The sequence below is a fragment of the Neltuma alba genome, unplaced genomic scaffold, assembly GCF_004799145.2.
Source record: "Neltuma alba isolate B1F8T4 unplaced genomic scaffold, ASM479914v2 tig00011821_pilon, whole genome shotgun sequence".
NCBI lineage: Eukaryota > Viridiplantae > Streptophyta > Magnoliopsida > Fabales > Fabaceae > Neltuma > Neltuma alba.
The window spans coordinates 17,341-39,661 of NW_021636435.1; the positions used below are offsets into that span (position 1 = coordinate 17,341).

At 35.6% G+C, this 22,321-nt stretch overlaps 3 protein-coding genes and 1 long non-coding RNA gene across 4 annotated transcripts; 2 read left to right on the forward strand and 2 right to left on the reverse strand.

Moving 5' to 3' along the window:
* Window positions 1–2,185: 2,185 nt before the first annotated feature.
* LOC114718226 (uncharacterized) lies at window positions 2,186–2,753 on the forward strand. Its single transcript, XR_003737799.1, has 2 exons — window positions 2,186–2,269; window positions 2,343–2,753. It is a non-coding gene; the product is annotated as an uncharacterized LOC114718226 (long non-coding RNA).
* A 9,054-nt stretch (window positions 2,754–11,807) lies between these two features.
* LOC114718231 (LOB domain-containing protein 4-like) lies at window positions 11,808–13,783 on the forward strand. Its single transcript, XM_028903491.1, has 2 exons — window positions 11,808–12,046; window positions 13,277–13,783. The coding sequence occupies exons 1-2, from the start codon at window positions 11,870–11,872 to the stop codon at window positions 13,586–13,588; spliced, it is 489 nt and encodes a 162-aa protein (XP_028759324.1). The 5' UTR covers window positions 11,808–11,869; the 3' UTR covers window positions 13,589–13,783.
* An 803-nt stretch (window positions 13,784–14,586) lies between these two features.
* LOC114718230 (photosystem I reaction center subunit III, chloroplastic-like) lies at window positions 14,587–15,533 on the reverse strand. Its single transcript, XM_028903490.1, has one exon. The coding sequence runs from the start codon at window positions 15,455–15,457 to the stop codon at window positions 14,783–14,785; it is 675 nt and encodes a 224-aa protein (XP_028759323.1). The 5' UTR covers window positions 15,458–15,533; the 3' UTR covers window positions 14,587–14,782.
* Window positions 15,534–16,101: 568 nt separating this feature from the next.
* LOC114718228 (cyclin-T1-3-like) lies at window positions 16,102–22,006 on the reverse strand. The gene is made up of 7 exons (XM_028903489.1): window positions 21,867–22,006; window positions 20,654–20,983; window positions 20,166–20,247; window positions 18,816–18,950; window positions 18,094–18,269; window positions 17,849–18,000; window positions 16,102–17,452 (listed from the first exon to the last, which is right to left on the reverse strand). The coding sequence occupies exons 2-7, from the start codon at window positions 20,884–20,886 to the stop codon at window positions 16,536–16,538; spliced, it is 1,695 nt and encodes a 564-aa protein (XP_028759322.1). The 5' UTR covers window positions 20,887–20,983; window positions 21,867–22,006; the 3' UTR covers window positions 16,102–16,535.
* Between the last annotated feature and the right edge of the window lie 315 nt (window positions 22,007–22,321).

Below are 22,321 nucleotides of genomic sequence, written 5' to 3' on the forward strand. Positions count from 1 at the left end.
ATTCAATAATGCTGCATTGGCTACGCTCTCAGATAACTCTTTATTTTTAATATATTTAAAGAATATTTTAAGTGTTATAAATAAAGAAGAAATAGAGAAAAATAATATAGAAGAAGAGAGAGTATTTCTCATTCTATTCAAGAGTTCCTAAATACATGATACATGGCTTTTATTTCAGATTATATAATAATAGGAGATAATTGTGGGATATAGAGATAATAAGATATATTAGAGATTATAGGAGATAATGAGAGATATATAAACATCCATAAAGATATTATTGTATTTAAGTGATTTTTGGAGCGTTATCAATACATTTTAGTAGATTTCTAAGAGTTAATTGGAAGATTTAATTTTGAGCATGATTTGGGGATTTCATTGTAAATGAATTGGTTTTAAATAAATAAAAGTAGTTATCGGTAATTTAAAAATTTATCTTATATTATTTCAGTTTTAATTTTATTTTATTTTCTTTTTAGTTTTTATTTATTTTATCTTTACTTCTCCCCTCTTTCATTATTGCCAGAAACGACACCGTGGAGGAGAGTTTGAAGCTGCTGAACAACGCACTGTTTGGGAGAATGAAGTTTTCGGGAAGTCCACAGCAAAGGACGGCAGCGTTCTGGGGAGACCACTTTGGAGACCTAGGGACTGTTCATCATCGGCTGAGAAGCTGGCTGCGGGAGGGACTGGGCCGCACTGTTCTGGGTAATTTTATGATTCGCTGGACCTGAGGGAAGACGCCGTCGTCTTCCTCTTGAGGCCGCCGATCGGATTGTGGAGAGGGGAGTGCGCCGTTCTTCTGCTGGAGCTTAGCTGGAGACCGACTCTGGTTCATTGACGTTTCTTCTTCTTCTCTGGACCGACTGGTTCTAGTAGGAAGGAAGCATTGTCGAGCTGGAACGGAGCTACAGTTGCTGGAGACTTGGGTTCTTATCCGGTTTACAATCATTCCGCTTTCATCATTCCAGTATTCAGATTTTTCATTCCACTGTTAACATTCTTCTTCCATTCCATTATGTCATCCTGTTTCGGAATTACTGTTGCTGAATTTGAATTGACTAGTCATGTGTAGCTAATTTCATTTTGCAACCTAGATACTACGAAGTTGTTTGTAATTTAGAGATTATTCCCATTGTTTGGTTATGCTTAATCTTTACTCTAGTTTACTCAATCTTGTATTTAATTTTAACCTGCTCAGTGCTTGGCCACCATTGAGTTTGTTTTGGGAGTTTAGGATTGACCTTGACGAAGGGAATCTTAGATAGACCGTGGGATTAAGTAATATGGAATTGGATTTGATCTAATTTGTACCTAGGATAGACATCTTCCTAGAGGCTCCGCATAATCAAATTTGAGTGAAATTGGATTAAATTACGCCTTATATAATTGTGTGAGAGATTACATAATTACTTGAGGTAGAGTTATAAGTGGACCAACAAGCACTTTTAACTACTAATACTCTAGATTAACTAATTAAGTATAATTAATCTAGTGGGGATAAAATCTAAGGATCAACAATGGATTAGTGGCTCTAGGTTGTTCTTTTTGTCTTTTGCAATTCTTAATTGGTAACTCTCACTTGTTTAATTTCAAGTTTATTTTACTTAATTCAAATTCAATCTTGATTTTCTCAACTTAAACGAAAAAAGAATTTTTATTGCCTAATTACTGATTAACTAAGTTTTCTGTGAGATCAACCTTGATTTGCCGCTATCTAATTTTACAGCCCGTAGGCGTCTTTTGATATTTGGTAGCATCACTCTCTTTTATTTTTTTCCTATTGAACTGCCCTCACGATTGCATTTTTCATAGGAAACATTTCCAATTGAAATGAGTAGATGCAATTTTTTCTAACACAACAAAGTTTCTTTCCTTGTTATTCCCCCACCCGGAGAAGCACTTCTTGAAGGAAAAAATGGTGAAGCATTTTTCTTTTGTTGAAGTGTCTGTGTTTCTGCGCTTCCTGGCCCTGCATTTGGAATTATTGTTATTGTTAGTGCTAGTACTAGTACTACTACTACTACTACTACTACTAACTACTACCACCACTGCTGCTGCTGCTGCTGCTGACCCATCGCCCTTTTGGTTTCCTTTTCATTTATGGTTGCAGTCCTGCAAGATGGCAAAGGGCTTGATATGGGCTACAGCAGAGGATTTGGCCCGAAATAGAGGAAAGGTTCTCTCATTGTATCGCCAAATACTGAGAAGCCTTAACTCTCCAAAGTTACCACTTAATTTAGCTGCAAGAATGGCTAAGAAGGCAGAGGTACGTGCCATTTTTTTGCTGGGTTCTGAGGAACGGTCAGTGCACAACATTGTTGACCTCATTGATGCTGCAGAATACTCTCTTTCCCTTTTAAGAAAAGGTGAAATCCCTAAGCACATTCAATGAGCCAACTGATTTACTTCTCAGAATAGTGTTTTCAAATCTTTCTCTCCTTTTTCTATTTGAGTTCATTCCTGAAGTGTCAGTTGTAATGGATATTATTCTTTTGGTACTGGACCTAAAATGGAGTGGTGGTCTTTTATCTTTCATAGAATATTATTCACTATGAGGTGAATTTGTTCAAAAGGTTGCATGTAGTGAGTTGCCAATGTGGGCCATCTGTTAATGTCATTTAGTTTCTTTGGATTACTGTTGATTGTGTTAGTGTTTGATAGGAATGCAAACTTACTGTTAGATATCATTTCATATTGTACCAAAACCCATCTGTATTTTTACTCCCATTAAAAATAATAAACGTAGCATAGTTGCTTGACACATTTTAATTTAACAAATTTGTCTCTGTTTCAAAGGTACAAAAATATATAGATTTTTCTCTAGATATCTGATGTTTCAGATTGCAGACCTATCTTTTACATGAAGAATTGGCCTCCACAATCCTGTCCATATCTGTAATATTATTCTAAGAATGATTGGTTGTGCAGGTCATTTCCATTATGTCTGCGTCGGAACATATATCTGAGAAAGACATCTTAGTTAAATGATTGAGATACTTGTTATATAGAATCAAAGGACGTTCCAGTTTCTGGATGCATAATTCTCTTGGGTTTATGAAGGAATAGAATAGCAAGTATGTGCCATTCCATTGATTGGGTGTATTAATGAGGGAAGGGAGAACCTCCTTTACCATTGTTTGCAAGTTGCAGTAAAATGGATGGAATGTAATGGCTTATAAACTTGTTTTTGATGAAATGAACCGCAGTGTGCTTGTGGGAAAATAGATTGCATCCCTTAATGCGATGTTATGTAGAAAAGTGTTTTCTAGAAAGGAAATGAGAAATACATCTATCCCTTTTCCTTTCTAGGTGCATTTCCCATTTCCTTTCTAGAAAACATTTTCCAATGTACCAAACGTTGCCTAAGGTGGCTTTACCGTGCAATTGCATTTTTACGATCATCTGTTGCTTATAAGACACTGGCATGGAAGAAAATGACTCTTGCGAAGTTTAGTAATTTCATTTGGGGAACGTATTCTTACATGCACTTGCATTGGTCAGTTGATCTTACATATTTGCTTTGTTGCAAGACGTTACTTGGATCATAAAGATGCGTGTATCTAGTCTGTGCTTTCAGAATCAAATTTATTTATTGTTACTGCCTGTTAGTGTATTTCTGCATCTTGTTTGGTTGGAGGGGAGAGGAGGTAAGGAAGTGGCAAATAGCAGAAGATACTGCTAGAAGATCTTCAACGGCTTGTGCTAAAAAGGATCTTTAATGGAACAATCACAGGAAGACTAGGAAAAGAGAACTCCCATCAGAACCAATTTAATAGATCTTTGAATGCTTGTGCTGAAAAGGATGATTCTTTTAAATTTTTCTTTTTTCAAATTTTCCTTGGGGTTTCACATATGTTGAGGAATAGATCACGATTTTTCAACATGTTCAGTAACTTGTATTCCTACAGGCTACATGCCCTCTTCTCTGTTAAGATGGGTAGTTGAATGATTCCTAATTGCAATTGCAGAGTTTAGTTCCTAGTTGATGTTTGTGATTTACTTTTGTTTCTCCATCTGAAGTGGAGGACTTTCCATTTTCCATATTCAATATACTCTTCTCAACCTGAGAGCCACTTCTGGGCTTGTGCTGCTCAGTGCTCATTGCTTGTCTCTCGTGGAGAGAGCTTTTAAGTGGACATATAGTGGCATGAAAATGTGTTCCATTATCTTTTGCTGGATAATTTTAATAACTAAAATCCCACATTCGGGTTAATGGACCTCATGGGATTCTTGTGGGACAAGATATTGAGGCCATGGATAAAGCAGTTTGCATGAATTGTCATTTCTTGAGGATATGTTAAGTCATATATGCACTCTCTCTTTGGGCGACAAACAGGATTCACTTTGTTGCCTGTTGGCCATGCTTTGTTTGTTTGTTTGTTATATGGAGTGGCAATAAGGGGTCACAAGGGCCCACATTCATTATAATAACATAGTGTGCATGTCACTTTGTATCACTTTTTGAACCTCCACAAATTTGTCTTCTTTTGTTGTGCGGAGAAATCTAGTGTCCTTCAGCACTTACATTGTCCCCTTTATTATGAATCCCTTCTGCTTTTCTTGTCTTCTCTTAGGTTGCGTTTGGATACAAGGGAAGGGAAATCTTTCTTTTTCTATTATGCAAAAAAGGAGATATATAATTTCTACAATATTATCATTACTTAAAAGTATTTGTCTTTCTTTTGTATTTCGAAGATTTGAATCCTTGACTTTAATACCAAACTTCTTAATTAAAAAGAAGTTCACTAATCAAATCAATTGTGGATGGGCATACAAGTTTTTCTCCCCTTTAGTAAAGCTTACTTGATAATGTATTTATATGTGTATTCATGATTAATTTGGTCTATATTGGTGTCTACTCAAAAATTTTCATTGTTAGTATGGGAATCTTTGGGAACAATCTAGTGCACTTTGCTTCAAGAGGTTAAAAGACTAGGAGACAAGAGGGGCCTGCCTAATATTGAAGGGATAGCCTGAATTTCTTTTGAGAGAAAGGGACCACTGGGCAATAGAGATTTCTCACAAGTCAAAGCCATCATGCCAATATCAATGTGTACCATTCATGCCGTGTAACCTCTCTAAATAAAGAGCACAATATTAAAGTGTACTTGAAAAAAGTATGATTAGGGGCAAAATCATGATTAAAGATGCTCCAAATTGCCCCTCTCACCATACCCAGGGTTTTTTAATTTTGCTTTGCTACGACTTTTCATACATTAAATACATATTTACTTTATTAATTTGTGTGTGTGAGAGTTGATACACAAAACTTTAAAAGGGCAAAAAGAATGGAAAGTAAATAAAAAATGGCGCTTACAACTACCCATGCACCTATACTCGGAAAAAAAAACAGCATAAGCATGAACAGGGCCTGAGTATATAATTTTTGTGACGGTACTGTAGAACTACAGTATCAATGTTATGTTATTTTTCCAGAAAAATTTTATGTAATTGGGAGAAGGTTGGAAATGCCACAGTGAAAAAATGTTGACTGTTGACATAATGGACGTGGACTTGCATTAAAATCACAAACTTATCTTATGATGATGAAAGAAAACTAAGCAGACTGGGAAAGATGGCGCGTGGAGAAGTAGATCAAGCCCGTATGAGAGAATCCGGAGATGGCATCATAAAAATTACCAAAGATTACGATTGTAAGTATTGTTAATTAGTTTTCCCCTCAGGCCTGAAGCGTTGTTAATTAGGATTGAAGGAAAATTATTGTGAATGCCTTAAGTGACTATTGCTTTTACTTTGTGGATAATAGAGACTGGACCCAAAAAATTCGCTTAAGCATCAAGGCAATCACAATCAATGATGTTAACATTAGATTATGATTATATTTTTAACCCAATCATCTCATCAAAACACGGTCTGTCTCAACCAGGAACCAATCAATCAATCATTTCTTTTTCCTTTTTTTTTTTTTTTGCTTTTAATGCTTAATTTCATGGATGGTAAAACTTTAGAAATAATACCAAATCCAATAAATATTTTTGGGGTAAAAGTTGGCTTTATCACTTTATTTATTTTTAAGCTCATACCTCAAATTATGTAAAGTAATCTTGAGATTCAAAATAGGTCCACACTACAATAGGATCTGTGCAGGATATGTAGTATCAACATTTTTTGACCTTATCAAACCACCAAAACTGAGTTCAGTATTTTTATAGTTGAGCTTTTTCTTTACATGGAAGACCCTTTGTCACCCTATCTATCATGACCCACTTTCAATAAAATATTATAGGTTTAATTATTTTTTTCCTCGCTCATGCTTACTATTAAGTATTACGTTGGTGATGATGCAAATTGATTAGTTCTTTTTTAATCCTTTCAGGAATAAACTAGAATTTTGGTATCTTCTCAAGTGGGGTCCATTTGCTTTGAATTTGATATGGTTTTTGTGTCTCCAGATTTGAAATATCAGTAGTTGCTTCCTCGTTTTTCTTGTCTCAACGGTCGAACCACTGTCATTATATACACATTTTGACCCAAAAACTGCTACATGTTCCCTCACTCTTGACCAAAACATAAACTAAACCAATCATATTGTCTTAGACGGCAGGTTTGTTATTAGTCTGATTCTTGAGACAAACAACACTGAATAGGACAAATCTAACTAAGAAGTTAGAGTCCGTATGTAGCATCCAACCTTGTTTATTTATGTTCAATATTTTTGAGATATACTGTATGAGAGTTTAATCTAATTAATTGTAGATTACCAACACAAGAGCGGCATCTTTTCCAAATTTTAGGAGTATCTTTGTTGATAATAGCGCCCAGTTTCTTTCTGAAAAATTATAGGAATTTCCTTTCAACTCATCTTTCTTTAACTATACTACCTCCGGTCCTAATTATAAAACCCAGTTGATTAATTTCAGGAAATTAAGCAAAGAAGTTAAGTTAGTTATTTGTAATAAATAGGTATTGCTTTTCCTAAAATATCCTTACTAATCAACTATATTGGCTAAGATTACAATTATTAGAAGGACTATCTTGGAAAAAAATACATACATATGAGAGACAAAGTGGATTTGGGTCTTATATTTAGAACTAAAATAAAAGTCAAACAGAATCTTATATTAAGGACCGAAGGTAGTACTATCCTTTAATTATTTTTAAAATCTAATTAAGTTTACTATATATATATATATATGTAAAAGTTGGAAATCAAACCTTTAACTACTTGCTTGGAGGATGAAAACCCTATCACTTAGATTATCCTTACTTTTTTTAAAAAAAATAAAATCAATTTAAACATGTGCACACACACAAATATATCAACATCATGTTTGAATGTAAAGCTTTTTCTAAGCGTAGAAGGTTGCATTGTCATTAAAGCAGTTATTTACAAAATAGATTGGGGTCTTATATTATACTCATGGATGTTAATTGTGCTCCTCAGTTGATGAACCAAGACATTTAACAAAAGGAAATTCAGCTTCAAATTTGATAATGAGAAGAATGGACATTGTGTATGGATAAGTGGGAATGATTGAGGCAGCCAAGTCAACTACTAGAGAGAAATCCTGTTTTGGTCACACAAAATAGAAGAGAAAGTGTTTGAAGTGATTGTGTTAGTTGAATTGGATGACCACTACGCCATGATTAAATTCATGGGTAGGTTGGTTGACAAGTGACACACACACTACTTCTGATTTTTAATATAAGATCTCATTTAACTTTTATTTTGGTCATAAATATAAGATCCCAATCTATTTTATCTCCTATATTTATGTATTTTTTTCAAATTAGTCCTTATAATAATAATAGCTCTGGCCAATACACTTAATTAGCGAAGATATTTTTTAAAAAAATAATATATATTTATTACAAATAACTAACTTAACTTATTTTTTTAATATATTCAAATTAGTCAATGAGACATTAATTCATACCTATAACAGTCTCTCATATGAATCATTATGATGCTTTAATTTGGTCTTCTTACTCCAACCTAAATCCCATGACTATGTTCCTCCTTGTCGGATCGCACATGCTTTACCTATTTATAACTCCCACCACACTTTCTCAAGCTCACATTAATTTTGACTTTTTAATTCTTTTAATTTTTTTCCTTTGATATGACAACTTAACAAAGACAAATAAACTATTACAACAGGGTTAGATTCTCTATTTCCTTCTCAAATGACAAGATAGACATGCTTTTATAAACTATGGAAGATGAGTGGCATTATAATTCTTGATTGAAATTTATTCATTCCCAAAACTAAGTATAAATGTATTAATTTCATGGTGATTCCTAGAATTCAACAATTTTATGTACGTGTGTATTTCGACTAGTGGTTGTGTGAAAATATATGTTAGTATTATATTATTTGAAAAAAAAAATCCCTACTCATTTTTAAATATCTTCTAGACATGCCACATATAAATATTCTCAAAATTTCTCCTGAAATGAGCATATATTGAGAACTCACTCGATTGTATAATAATATATGTATGGATAAACGTGACAGCATGAAGCATCTATATACAATTTATTTATGATAAGATCAAATTAAAGCTATTTTTTTGGGAGGCCTGCAGGATCAATATTTTTAATTATTCCTCCTATTCTAAATATAATACTTATTTTATAGTGTAATTTATATTGTAATATAAAATCTATTTTGTAGTATAATTTACATCATAAATGAGCCTTATATTTAGGATAAAAAGAGTATTAAAATGTGAATTCTCTCCCTCTTCGAAAACCGCACTGCTAGTTTGACCTTTGTGTTCTCATTGAACTAAAATCTAAATCCCTATCAGTAATTCTCCGTTAAATTATTTTTCCTTTGCTCAATAAACTGAAAGACGTACGGATCAAATATATTTATTTACATTGAAGGATTAATAGTCAACCATAGGGCTACCCTTTTTCACACAACGGTGTATATCTTTATCCACCACTACTTAATAGCCTTTCTCATTTATTTATTTGGAGACATCCCAAGAAATATTAATAATATAGAAAATAATTATTAGGGTTTGTCCTTTGTATGTGCGTGTTGTGCATGCATGCCCCTAACTACCAGTTCCAAGGCCCCATCTTGGCAATTAATAAAGATCCCATCTAGTTGACTAAAACATAAGACATATTATATTTGAAATCACTTATAAACACGTTTCATGTAAATCAATATAATATCCATACCTGAATGAATATTTTGTAAATAGTAATTTAAAAACCGTTTATAAAATATTTCAAACAGGTTGTAAATATCTTTGGCTTCAAATATTCACTCCGTCAACTCCACACAAATGAGCACGGTCTTACTTTAATATTTTGATAAGATTTTAAGTAAATTGCTATTATTTGAAATATTGCAAACTTTTTATTGTTACACTGATTGTCTCATAATAAATTTATAAATTTTAAATGTATCTACTGTAACTTTTCATTTTTGGTGAAACACATACAAGTACAAGGAGGAAGCTAGAGACAAAAAAGGAATAGAGATCACGTGCACAAATAGGGATATATTTGAATTTTCCATTATCCCTCACAATTCACAATTGGAGGAAGCAATTTTCAAAGCACATGAAGGAGTTAAGAATAATGATTCAGGAGAGGCATAAGGGATTGATTATTGGAGATTTCAAGGATGTGTGTGTGCGTATATAGTCAAGAAATCCTGCGTGGTAAGTCAAGGAAGCACATGCAAGTGATGAGGAATCCTATATAAACACGACAAAGCATGATCAATCCTCAACTCATTCATACAACGAAAAGCCTCAGACTGTTCATTGAAAGTAATAAGCTTCCTGGTTAAATTTTGGATTCTGTTTTTTATTCTATTGAATACATAGAGCCTACCTAGTTTATCATAATTCAGTAATCTTGAGAAGATAGAAAGAAATATTGTTATAGATTTACCATTAATATTTTGATATATATGTGTCTGTGTGAGAGAGAGAGAGAGAGATATATATATATATATATATCCTCTTATCATAATGAATCATAACTTGGAATTTTAGTTTTGGCCTTCTAGTCTAGTTGCATAAAAACTTGAGGGAGGTTGCGCGTTTAGTTCTGCATGTAACATCTTGTGGTTAATATCTATTTTTCTAATTCAAAAGGAAAAAAAAGGCATATCTTGGATTTTTTTCAAGGATGTGAAAAACCAAAAAAAAAAAAGAAGAAGAAGAAGAAAGAAAGAATGATATAATTATGAATTTTTAATTCCTTTTTACTGCTTTAATTGGGAAAAGGTTAGCTGTTGTTAGAATTCGTGCCTTCTTATTCCTAGCGTGTACTCCACGTTTCACACCACAAACTTGTTATATTTCCATTTTTTTAATTATTATTGTATCAATATTAAACATCACTTTCAATTTTAACATAAAACTAGTTTCACATTAAATTTTATTTTAAATATAAAATCCTAATTCACTATATGTTTATATCATTCATATTTATCTATTGTTTAAAGTATTCTCTATATTAGTTACACATGTTAAATGTTTCATTAAATAGTAATTCTAACTAATATACATAATTAATAAGGATATTTTTAGAGATCATAACACATATTTATTATAAATAACTAATTCAACTTATTTTCTTAATCTACTCAAATTAGTCAACTAGTTCTTATATTAAGAACATAGACAATATTTTTTTATTACAATCCATTTTTCTCAAACACACAAATATTGGGTTTAAATTCAGGACTTTCAGCCAAACATAATTAACAATGCTGTTGTTGGAATGACCTTCTACTGTTACATATTCCATTGTTGAATTGAACCATATTCAAGCATTTTAATCAAGTTCAAAACTTATGCACATTAGTTGATATGGTAAGGGGTCTCACTCTTATAAAAAGAAAAATACAAATTTAAATCCGAGAAATGCACTTATTAGGAAGGTTTTAGTCTTAACGTTCTCGATCTGATAAAAATTAGTTTCAAGTCCAAACTGCTCAAAGATACTTCAAGTTATTTAAACTTATACTTTTTATATTACTTGAGCATATATACATTTGTTTATTAAAATATAGGAAAAGAAAACTAGAAAAGAGTAGAGGGTTGAAAAATATTTTGGCGCGCAAAGGCGTCAATATCATATCATGGGGGTAGAAATATGCCTACTTTTGAATCCACCAACATCAAAAAATGGGAAACAATTTAGTGGTCCCCCACAAGGAATGTCCATGCGGTGCAACTACCCTTTTTTCAAAAAAAAAAATCTCTAAGAACAATAGGAGAAATTACAAACAAAGACCCTTAAATATATAAAATTATGATTTGGGATTCTAAATTTGAAAAATAGCAAATAAGGACCCAGTCTCACTTTTGCAAATATGAAATGTGGGTAAAATATCTAAAATACCCCTCAGTTAAATTGTGATTTAATCTATTAAAATTTATCATTCACCAAAATAAACTTGTTATTTTCCATAGTCAACTCGTCATTTGACATATCCTCAGTCAAGTTGTGATTTGGTGTACTGAAATTCATTGACTAAAGTAAACTTGTCATTTCTCATGATCAACTTATCATTTGAATAAGAGGTATTTCACCTACATTTCATATTTAAAAAAGTAGAACTGGGTCCTTATTTGTTATTTTTCAAATTCAGAATCCCAAATCATAATTTTATATATTTGGGGTATTTATTTGCAATTTTCCCAAACAATATATCAATTTCAATAAATTTATAGATATAGTTTTTATTACATGTCTAGACATTTCTGCCTTTTGGGTATTTAGATGTAATTTCCACCCTGCATCATCCCCTGTCTATATAATCCCTTCTGCGTTCCGTCCAATTTCTATGCGTTTGCCCCCGTCTTCTTTGGCGTCGTCTTCATGTTGATGTGCAGGTAAACACCCAATCAAGCGATTGAAGAAATGAAAGATGGAGGAAGGAAGCAGGGTGCCGCGTCGCCGTGTGCGGCATGCAAGCTGCTTCGAAGAAGATGTGCTAACGACTGTGTCTTCGCTCCTTATTTCCCCGCCGATGAGCCCCACAAGTTCGCTAATGTTCACAAAGTCTTTGGAGCCAGTAATGTCAACAAAATGCTTCAGGTTTCTTCATCTCCTCCTTATTTCTGTTTTCTTGCACTTTATATCTTTCGCGAGACACACTGGTTGGTAGTGGTAATTGATTTCCACACATTGGAGCTCTGTTTCTGCAGTAAAATGTTCTGCTCTATGGTGCCCTAAAATTAATTCTACCTGAGGCATCAAATCATTGACAGTTCTATGGTACCTGTGGAAATTTCGAAGGATTCATCACTGACTTTTTGCTCTTGCTCACTTCAAGTTATTTTTCTTTACCATAAACAGTTCATTTGATTTAGTTCACTGCATACTTAATTTTTTAAAATCAATAATTGAAGGTGTGGAATTAGTTGCGCGAGTGAGAGGTAAACAGAGTAACTACTGGTTAGGAATATACTAGAACTATTGCTGGGCTGTTTCCAGCCCATATATTAGACTATTGTCTTTTTCTTGGGTGTGAAAAAACACAAACGGCGTTGCATAGTGAAGAATTTGATAATCCAAATCTAAAAAATGTTCTTGTCCTTTTGATTTGAGGGACACAATCAAGAAGCAAAATGATGCTCCAGCAAATAAAAATTTGATGCTGGCTAGGTTTTGTATATTGGACGGCTATGGCGGGCCTAGAGAAAAGATGAGGTAATAAAAGATATAAATGAAAACCAACAAGTGTTAGTCTAAGTAGAAGAGACTGTTCTGAGTTTGATCTTTGGGACGGTGTGTATGGAAAAAACACTGTTCAGAGTGGTCCTCGCTATGACGCTTAGGTGGAAGGATACTTTGGGCAAAAAAAAAAAAAAAAGAGATATAAATGAAAGCAAAATAGATAGGGAGAGGTGTGATGTGAAGTGTGAACGCACCATATAACTAATAAATGTGTTTTCAGCCTTTTCTTCTATGTCAAGGGTTACCTGAGAAAATGTCCTGTGGTAAACAATTTCAGCCCTAAGGTTGTTTCAGTTCATATCGGAATTTGCTGTGCAAGTTTACTGAAAAGCTTTAGACGATTCCATCCATCAAATATAACAACCTATACACTTATGCCTTTTGTCTAAAGTAAGAAAGTAGTCCATTCTCCTTCCGCTTCCTTTCCTTTTCATTCTCCCTGTTAACTCACTTTCTTCTGTTCTCTTTGAATAATTGCTTCTCTTTTTCTTCATGTGACATTGGGTATCACGTGAAGATTGGTTATCCTGTCAAATTCATATAGTCCTAGTCCTATATGAATAACAGCCATTTCTGTTTCCATTACAGGAGCTACCAGTGCATCAAAGAGGGGATGCAGTGAGCAGTATGGTGTATGAGGCAAATGCAAGAGTGAGAGATCCAGTGTATGGGTGTGTTGGGGCCATCTCTTCTCTTCAGCAGCAGATTGATGTGCTTCAGACCCAATTGGCCTTAGCCCAGGCTGAGGTGGTCCATCTTAGGGTTAGCCAGTCTGCTTCCCTTTCCAACCATGGGCTCAGCCCAACTAGCAGTGATTCGCCCCCACCTTCAAAGCCCGTTTTTGACATTGACTTTGTGATGGACCAATCCACATATTCTGATTCAATGTGGCCCTGCTAGTTTCGTCCCCTTTTTCCTTTATCAGAGAAGTTGATTCCCCTCATCTTCAGAGATAGATAGAGACACAATATGGATGATGTGTTTGATCTCACATATTGTGTTTTTCTCTTTTACTGAAATTGAAACAATCAATTTCTTTAGAAAGTATAAATGATTTAAATCAAGTCTTTGCTAGCATTTTAGTGGCGGTGATTACAACAGATGATGAGGAAATAGCCGTGGCGGAAGTGTTCGCCCGCTCAATTTATTTGATTTGGAAAGGTGGAAAAGGGTTCGTGGTTAGTCTATGATTAATATATAGTGTAAATATATATATGTAAGACTTAAACATGATATGAAGGTTAGAACTTAGAAGTAAACCTTACAGTGGGATTGTGGGCTTTTATGGGATTTTAGTGTTGTTTATCAAGTAATGTTATGATCTGCATGATCAAAGCAGCAAGCATTTGCCTCATGTTCAACTCTTGTTAAATTCTGCTGCTTCCTTGTAATGGTTATTGCCATCATCTTTTGATTTTTCTCGTCTCCCCCCCCCCTATCCGCCTTTGTGGTTGGTGTGCCCTTGTTACCAGTGTATTCTAGTTAATCAAAGGCAAAAATATGCCATTTTGAGGTGGATGAGACAAATGCTTGGGATTATCGTGTATCAGCCTCCGTGAAACTTTTATGAAAGCGCTTCATTCTTGGACACCGATTGTTTTCGCAAAATACAGATGCATCCTTCTCGATAAATGACAACAATTCCTTCTCAAACTTGGCACAATACTCAGTCCTCACATCTAGTTCACATTAAAATCAGATACAAGAATCGCGCATGTATGCGTAAGGACAAGAATAAGAAAAGTTCATAGTGCGCACACATGTGGGTTTTTTTTTTTTGGACTCATGTGGGTTTTACATACTAGTTTTGATTGGTAGGCAGTATATTCTTTAAATTTCTTAAAGCAATGTAATGATGCCATGGGGCCTCCCTTTCTTTTAGGGCAATAAACCATGCATGATTTAAGATCAGCTTCAGTTTCGCTCTAATTCACAGGCATTCCAAGAGAATATACAAATCAAATGAAGCACGGAGATGTGACAGACACCATCAATCTAATTTTTCATAGTAATTTCCACAGAAAATTTAAAAGGAAAAAAAAAGAAAAAGGAGAGAAAAATCAGATTACACGCAGCTTCATTAAATTATTACGCCTACACGTCCTTGGCGACAAGCTCACCGTTCAAGAACTCTCTGTAGGCAGCGACGGGCCAACTGAATCCTCTGAACACCAACCTGGTAGCGAGAGGCACGTCGATGATGATCTCCTTCTGGGTCGGTTTCTTGTCGTCCCGGATTGCAATCAGGTAGCTCCGACCAACCCACCCGATCCAACCCGCGATGTACAGGAACAAAATCCCGGGCGTAATGAACTCGCCCCAGTGCCTCTGGTCTCCGTTCACGATCAGGTGGGGCAGCCCGTCCGAGCCGCACAGAAGACCCTGCTTCCCGTAGTTGTCGAACCTCCGCTTGGTCTTCTCGATTGTCGCCTTGATCGCCAGAGCCGGTGCGCTGTCCGGCGCGTAATTCTTCAGCGACGACTCAAGCTTCTTTATCTGCTGCTTCTCACGCTTGGCGAACTGCTTGGATTCCTTGCAGGGGGTGAGGCCGGAGATGTCGGCGGCAGCGGGGAGCGGGGCGGAGAGGAGGATGGAGGAGAGGGCGAGCGCGGCGGAGAATGCCTGAAGTGGCGATGCATCGGAGGTTTTCTCACAAGATGCAGAGCAGACGATTGTAGAGGGTCTGGGTTTGAGGGAGGGTTGGGAGTTGCCTAACTTGGGCTTGAAGGAGTTGAATTTCGAGAGGTTGGTGGGGATTGTGAGAGACATGTTTCTGTTCTGAGAGGGAAGGAAAATGGGAGAGAGATTTGAAGAGAAGAGGGAGAGAAAGAGAGAGAAAGAGGCAGTGGATGGAGAGACGAGAGAAGAGTATAAGATTCTTTGGTGAGGAGTGAAGGAGGAGAAGGGGGATAAGGTGAAGCTGAGTTGGCGAGTTGCTATTGGATGAGTGCTTATTGAAGTATTTGATCTGTTATCTGCGCGGGTTAGATTGGAATTTTGGGAGGGAAGGGCGGATAAGATGGTGAGTGAGAGAGAGAGAGAGAGAGAGAGAGAGTGCTTGTGAAGTCACTCATGGGGTCCATAGCTTGCGCGTGTACAACAGTATCCGCGTGCCAGCCACGAGATTGGATATTTTATTTTTATATTTTTATTTTCTTTGTTTTACTAAATATGAAATCTAAAATAAATGTAATCTTAACTTTAAAAGTTCACACTATTCATGTTCAATTTGAGCATCGTCAATAGCGAATAAATGGTTCATCGTCAACAACTTCTCTATCATGCGATCGGGAAAAGGGTTGGCCAGCCTACAGAGTCATCTAAGCGTAAGGAACAGAACACGGAAATAAACTCCGCCGGCCATTCGCTTTAGGATGGCACTGAATTTACTAAGAATGGAAGGAGGCAAGGAAAGAAAGAAATACTAGTAGGTTTTGAATGCTTAATATCAACTTGTTTCGAATACAACAACATACTAACAATTCATAATTTAACAGCACATTTTTAACTTCCTTAAGTTTCTTTCATATATATATATATATATATATGCTTCAAGATGAGCATCATCGAAGTCCAGGTGATCAAATTACAATCCTCAGTCACATCCATCTCATTTTGCAGAGCATTGCACAAGTATCCGGCAGGATGGCTCTGATGATGCTAATGTCTTTAAATAGTAGCAACTAGGCATCCACCTTTAATGTCAGTACCAGAAATGAAATATCCACACTCCTTGAATATGGAATTGTGCGACGCATACAAAGGCATCAGAATCGTCACTTCTTTAGCAACCCTCTACCCCAAGTCCACAATGAGCCTTCGTACAGAGCACACAGAATACTTATTCTCAGCAATGGCTTTCCTCTTCTGGTCTTCTGCAGCTCCCCTCTGCAAAAGGAACTCCACCATCTTCGACATGTTCATTATAGTAACTCCCATCAAGCCACTTTTTATCCTCGGGTTGCCCGTCTGGCGAATGTCTTGGCTTTCTCTTGAGCTTTTTCATCAAAGTTGAGGAACCATCTGTTATCTCCTCTTCTGGTTTCACTTCTTTGCATGACTCAAGCTTCACGGTCTTGTGTTTCCCATCTTCAGTTTCCTTGTGTTTCCTTCTCCAGTCTGCAATATCGCATTCAGATCCATACTGTCTCCCCTCCCACTTACTTTTCTCATCCTCAACACCCAACTCTAAGCCATCCTCTAGCTCCCTCTCAATAAATTCATCCTCGTCCATTAAATCATCTCTCTTCAATGTAATTTCCCCTCGTGCTTTCCTTCTTTTTTCTAATGCAGCCTTGAACTTGTCTTTGTCAATCATCTTAATTGCTTCTTTGGGTGACTGACCAACTGGGCCTTTTCGATGCTTTAAATTTTGACCAATCCTATCTTGGTCTCCTGCACCTATTTGCTGAGTTCCCATGTTTGATCCATCTGCTAATTCTCCGTCATTATCATTCTGAGGCAACCCATCTGAAAGATGAGGGTCTCTAATTTCAACGTCTAACTTGTGATCAGTAATTACGCTTCCTATTTCTGCACTCCCATCGTTACTTTGATTTTCTGTGCTTGTGGGTGGCACCTCACGCGTAGATGAGTTCTGAGGAGCGGAACAAGATGGTATTTGTTCTGAAATCTGCTCCTCACTCACAGCAGGCTCTTTTGCCGCAGCTCTTGTTCCTCCTCCAACATTTCCTTCTACTTCACTTCCTTGAGATGGTGGAGCTTTATTCTGCTCATAGAGTTCCAACATTTGATTGCTAACCTCTGCAAGAAAATACAAACAAAGCAATTTATGATACACAGAAACACTCATGCAGTCAGACACAAAAGGACAGCCCATCATTTAACATCAAAAAACTACCCATGGCATGAAACTAAGATTGTTTCCCTCCGAATGCCTAACTTGATCAGGTAATAGGAGTAACTATGCAGATTTCAGTTCTTGGCAATCTGCTCACTTCTGTTTAGGCAGAATCGGTGGGAGGCATGAGGATGCATAAGATGGCTAGAGACATGATTTCATTACAAGCTTTCACAAAATTCAAGGTAAACAGGAGTGACTGATACTATCATAATGTAAAAAGCCATGGGGATTTAAAAAGGCTATCCAGTTGGGTCAACTTGATTTGTATACAAACAAATAGAGGGGATGACACCAACCCTCCAATTGGCGTGGGGTGACATCAAACTCTTGCCACCAAACCTTCTCACCATCTGATGGAAGCTTCACTTTAAGGAACTTGGCAGCAAGGAAAATGGCACCTGCCGCAATATGATGTGGCTTAAATTGCAGGCAGAGCGAAGTCCTCAGCCTGAAAGCCACTTTCTAGTGTGTAAACAAGATATAGTGGAAAATAATTAAAACACACATGATAACGATTAATACAATGGCATCTTAATCATACCCATCATTGACAAAATTCCATGCAACTTGTGCAAGGGCACTCTTTGCAACATCAAACTTCTTTATGGCCTCAACAAGGGGCTTATAGGGATGTTGAACATTGAGATCAAAACCTAAAGTGGCAAGCACAGACCTCTCACTCAGTAAAATCAACTCTTTCTGCTGCTCATATACTTCCTGCATTGTTTATGAACAATAACAAGGAAATATAAATAGAAATAATATAACGAGTAGTCAAATAAGTATAAAAGCAAGTTGAAAAGGTGCTAAGGAGACTAAAATAGGTGAAATTTGATCTACATCCTAATAAAAGGGGTACAGAGAAAGAAGAAATACTGATAGTAAATAATAAAATTCCAAACAACCTGTTTTATTAGTAGTAACAGAAAGGTGTATGAGTAAATATCAATCAAAGGCTTTTCCGCTTTAATAACTTCATGACATACAATAATTTCAGTAAGATAAACCAGTAATGTTAGACCAAGCATTTCACAATAGAAAAAGGGTAAATATGCTAGAAACTGATTTTGAAGGAAAGCCATCCTTGAAGCATGTGGAAAACAGAACTACTCCAGTGTAGAAAAGAAACAGGGAGAAAGAAAACAAGAGAGAATGGCTTGGGATAAGTGCAGGACAACAACAATGCAGGAAATTCCGCAATTCAGGATGATTAGTATTGAAACGAACTGGTTAAAGCATTGCCACTATTCCATAATAAAATACCTTCTGTTTTATCCTCTGTGCAGCAGCAGGATCTTTCTTGTAAATAATCTCATAAGAAACAATAATGACATCCTTTAGTGGTCGAGGAGTCTCTTCAACCTTCCCAGCAAGGAACATACAGACAGTTGCAATAATCTGCAGAAAATTTTCAGTGAGATCCTAATAAAGTACATGCTTCAAGTATTTACAGCTTTTGCACATATTCTTAAAAGTTGATCTAAATCAGAACTATCATGGGGTCAGCAAATTTAAGAGACCATCTTCATTCCTGAAGCTGTATGCCCACAGATCACAGTTAATACACAAGTTATCCAAAGTCACGTGATGCTTCACCAGAGACCCGGTATCTAAATGGGCAAAGTGCAAGTTCAACACCTTTTGCCACCAAAACAAGAATTTATGACCAAACCTACACCAAATATGACTGGTTTCTGGTCCAGTATCTTGTATAGCAAGATCACTGTCAACGTCAATGAGTCCAGAAATTATTAGCATGACAACTATTATTAGGTCACATAAAATTTTTATCAGAAGTGGAAAGAAAACCCCCAAGAATTAGAATGGATCATAGCTATACTAGATTTACATCAAAGTTACAATTTCCTGAAAGCAAATCAATAATCATGGGATCCAAAATAATGATGAGGTGCAGATATGTTAATAAATAGCAAATTCAAAACTTTTACCAGAACTGGAAAATTGATTGTTTTTAACCAGATAATGCAAACAAAATGCAGAATAAAAAAGGATTCATTACAACTAATCTTTTTGTCATTTTTCCCCTTAAAGAATGAAAAGGGATGCATTCAATCAGAATTTTTTTCCTAAAAAAAAGCATAAAATTAGCAAGCTCTTGACAACTAGTTGAATGAAAAAGATCATCAAAATCTTTTGTGAAGTTAAACAATTATATTAATGAAGCTGCAAACATAAATAATACAAATTTGTGAAATTTGTATAACAGGTTGACTTTCCTTTAGACACTGGTACCGCATTTTTGGTATATGGACTATAGCAGTAGTATGAAAGATAGTCCTCTTTTGTCAAAAATACCATTCAACAACTATCCAAAAAAATAAAAGTATGCCATAAGAACATGAAAATACAACAATATCATAACCAAAAGCCATCCATCAAGCATCTGTCAGGTAGGGAAAGCAGTGCCAACTAACATGTATAAAAATGTTACAACTTAACATACAACTAAGGCCACTCACCAGCAAATGCATACCACAGACCTGTTACTCACTAAACCATTAACACAAGCATGTCATACTAACATAAGCGCAACTTAGTAAGGATCAGGAGAGGTAAAATGCACAGTATCAATTTGAAAGTGAAACAACCCACCCTTCGATCATTCTTTGCATGAGATTGTTGAAGAAAGAACCGATGACAAAAAACTATGGCTGTTGCTATAGTTACCTGAGGCCTGCAATGGTCAAAATTAACACCGAAATGTGAATCTCCAATCAAAATCCTAGAACTGGATATCAATATCTACAACATAGCGTAGATCCACATGCATCACAAAAGTAACTTCAGATGCTAGGCTTCCATTTGTCTGGGCAAAGACTCCTATAAAGATACGTAGCTATCTCAGAATAAAGAAAAGCAGAGTAAAAAGAGCAACCTAGTTGGGGAGTGTAAGGGTGCATGTTCTTGTGGGGCTTTACGTACATGCATGCAATCACAAATTGAATTAGTGGGTGTTTCATACATTCAAACAGCCTTACTTGTCAAGAAAGGTTAACTAAAAATTCAGAGTGCAAATTCACACTTTAAGCCCCATGCCTTATGTGCAAATATTCATGATAAATCTGTATCAGCAAACTTACACTTTAAGCCTCATGCCTAAATCCTGTAAGAATGTGCAGTAAGACCTGCGCAGATATGTCTCTTTCTTCAAGCCAATTCCATCTCTTCTAGATGGAGCATAATCCTCTATTTCTTTTCTAGACATGTACCAGCGACCTGTTTCTTCCGCTTTCTTGGCGGCAGTAGAACTTTCACAAGCACTGCTATCAGATGTTCCATTATTTACTGACTCCCCAGACAAGAATCCTGTCATATGTACCAAGTTTTCTTTGCACTGAATTGAGTATATATGAACACTCAGGTTCTAATTGGTTCAAATTACTTCCTTGACATTGTGTAGCAAAGTGATTCTGCAGATCAAGAGAACAGAACTAGATGAAAATAATGCATCTGAAATTCAGAGTAATATAATACAAATGAAATCATATGATATAACATTTCTTCTATATCAATTTTAAACCAAAAAGCATGAAGTTAAAAAGAAATCTAAGAAAGCAATATAATATATATATCTATTTATGCTGTGCCCAATTAGTTTCAGCTCTCTATAGCCTGTCAGTTGCCTTAAGTGAATACTCAAGGTTATGAGTGCAGAAATAAGCAATTTCTCATTTTCATTCATATCTCCAGAGCTGATCCATTGTGTCTTAATGCGACCAATGGTGAAAAGATCATAACATCTACTATATGATTCCAACACTGAACTCCGGTCAAATGCAACAAAGCAAATGACCTCAAGTACATCTCCATTAATCTATATTTGAGACTTGTACACAGAGCAAGGGGACCTTTCAGTTTTTCACTCTCAATAACCTTTAGTTGTGTCAGTTAAGTCAGTCCTGATGATCAAATGATCTCATTCGCAAAAAAAAGTACGAAAAAGTGAACCCTATTTTGCAAAGAATCTCCATACATTAGGCAATGCAGAAGACTAGACATATCCCCTTTGAATATTTAACTTCATAATTATCACATAATCCTGAAAAATTCCCCTCCTAAAACATTTCACTATTTCAAGGTAAGAAATGCCGGTCCATTACCGAACCCAGAAAGATTTCAATAAATTGATTCATAAAAGACTAAAATTTTCAGAAAAGGATGAATAATCAGCCAATTCCAGACGTAAATGCGATGCAAGGAACAAGATATGTGATAGATCAAACACTTCAAGCAAAGGAAAGAGAAAAGAAGTAGCAGAAATAGAGTTAAAGAGAAAAAGTTTCAGCAGCTTACAAAGCCATTAAAAGAGAGTTAGAGGGTAGAAGCAAGGTCGTGTCCTCGGATGCGAGCTTCGTGGTCCTCGATTCTCACCGCGACTCTGTTTCCTCGGCGATCCTTGCAGCAACCCGAAGCTTGCAATCCTGCTGCTCGAGTTCCCGTTGCTTTTTCGGTTTTTTTTCCCCGCAAATATTTACTTAAATAAAATAGTATTTTGATTACTTACTTTTTTTTTTTTGATTTAAATATAAGACTCAATTCATTCTGTCTATCGTATTTATTTATTTGTTTCTCAAAGTAATTCTTATAGTGATAGTAATTTTAAGTAATAGATATGATTAATAAAGGTATTTTAAGAAAAATAACTTGTATTGTATTATAAATAACTAACTTAACTAATTTTTTTAATCTATTCAAATTAATTAATTAGCTCTTATATTAAAAACAGGATATGCTATTTTCAGTCCTTA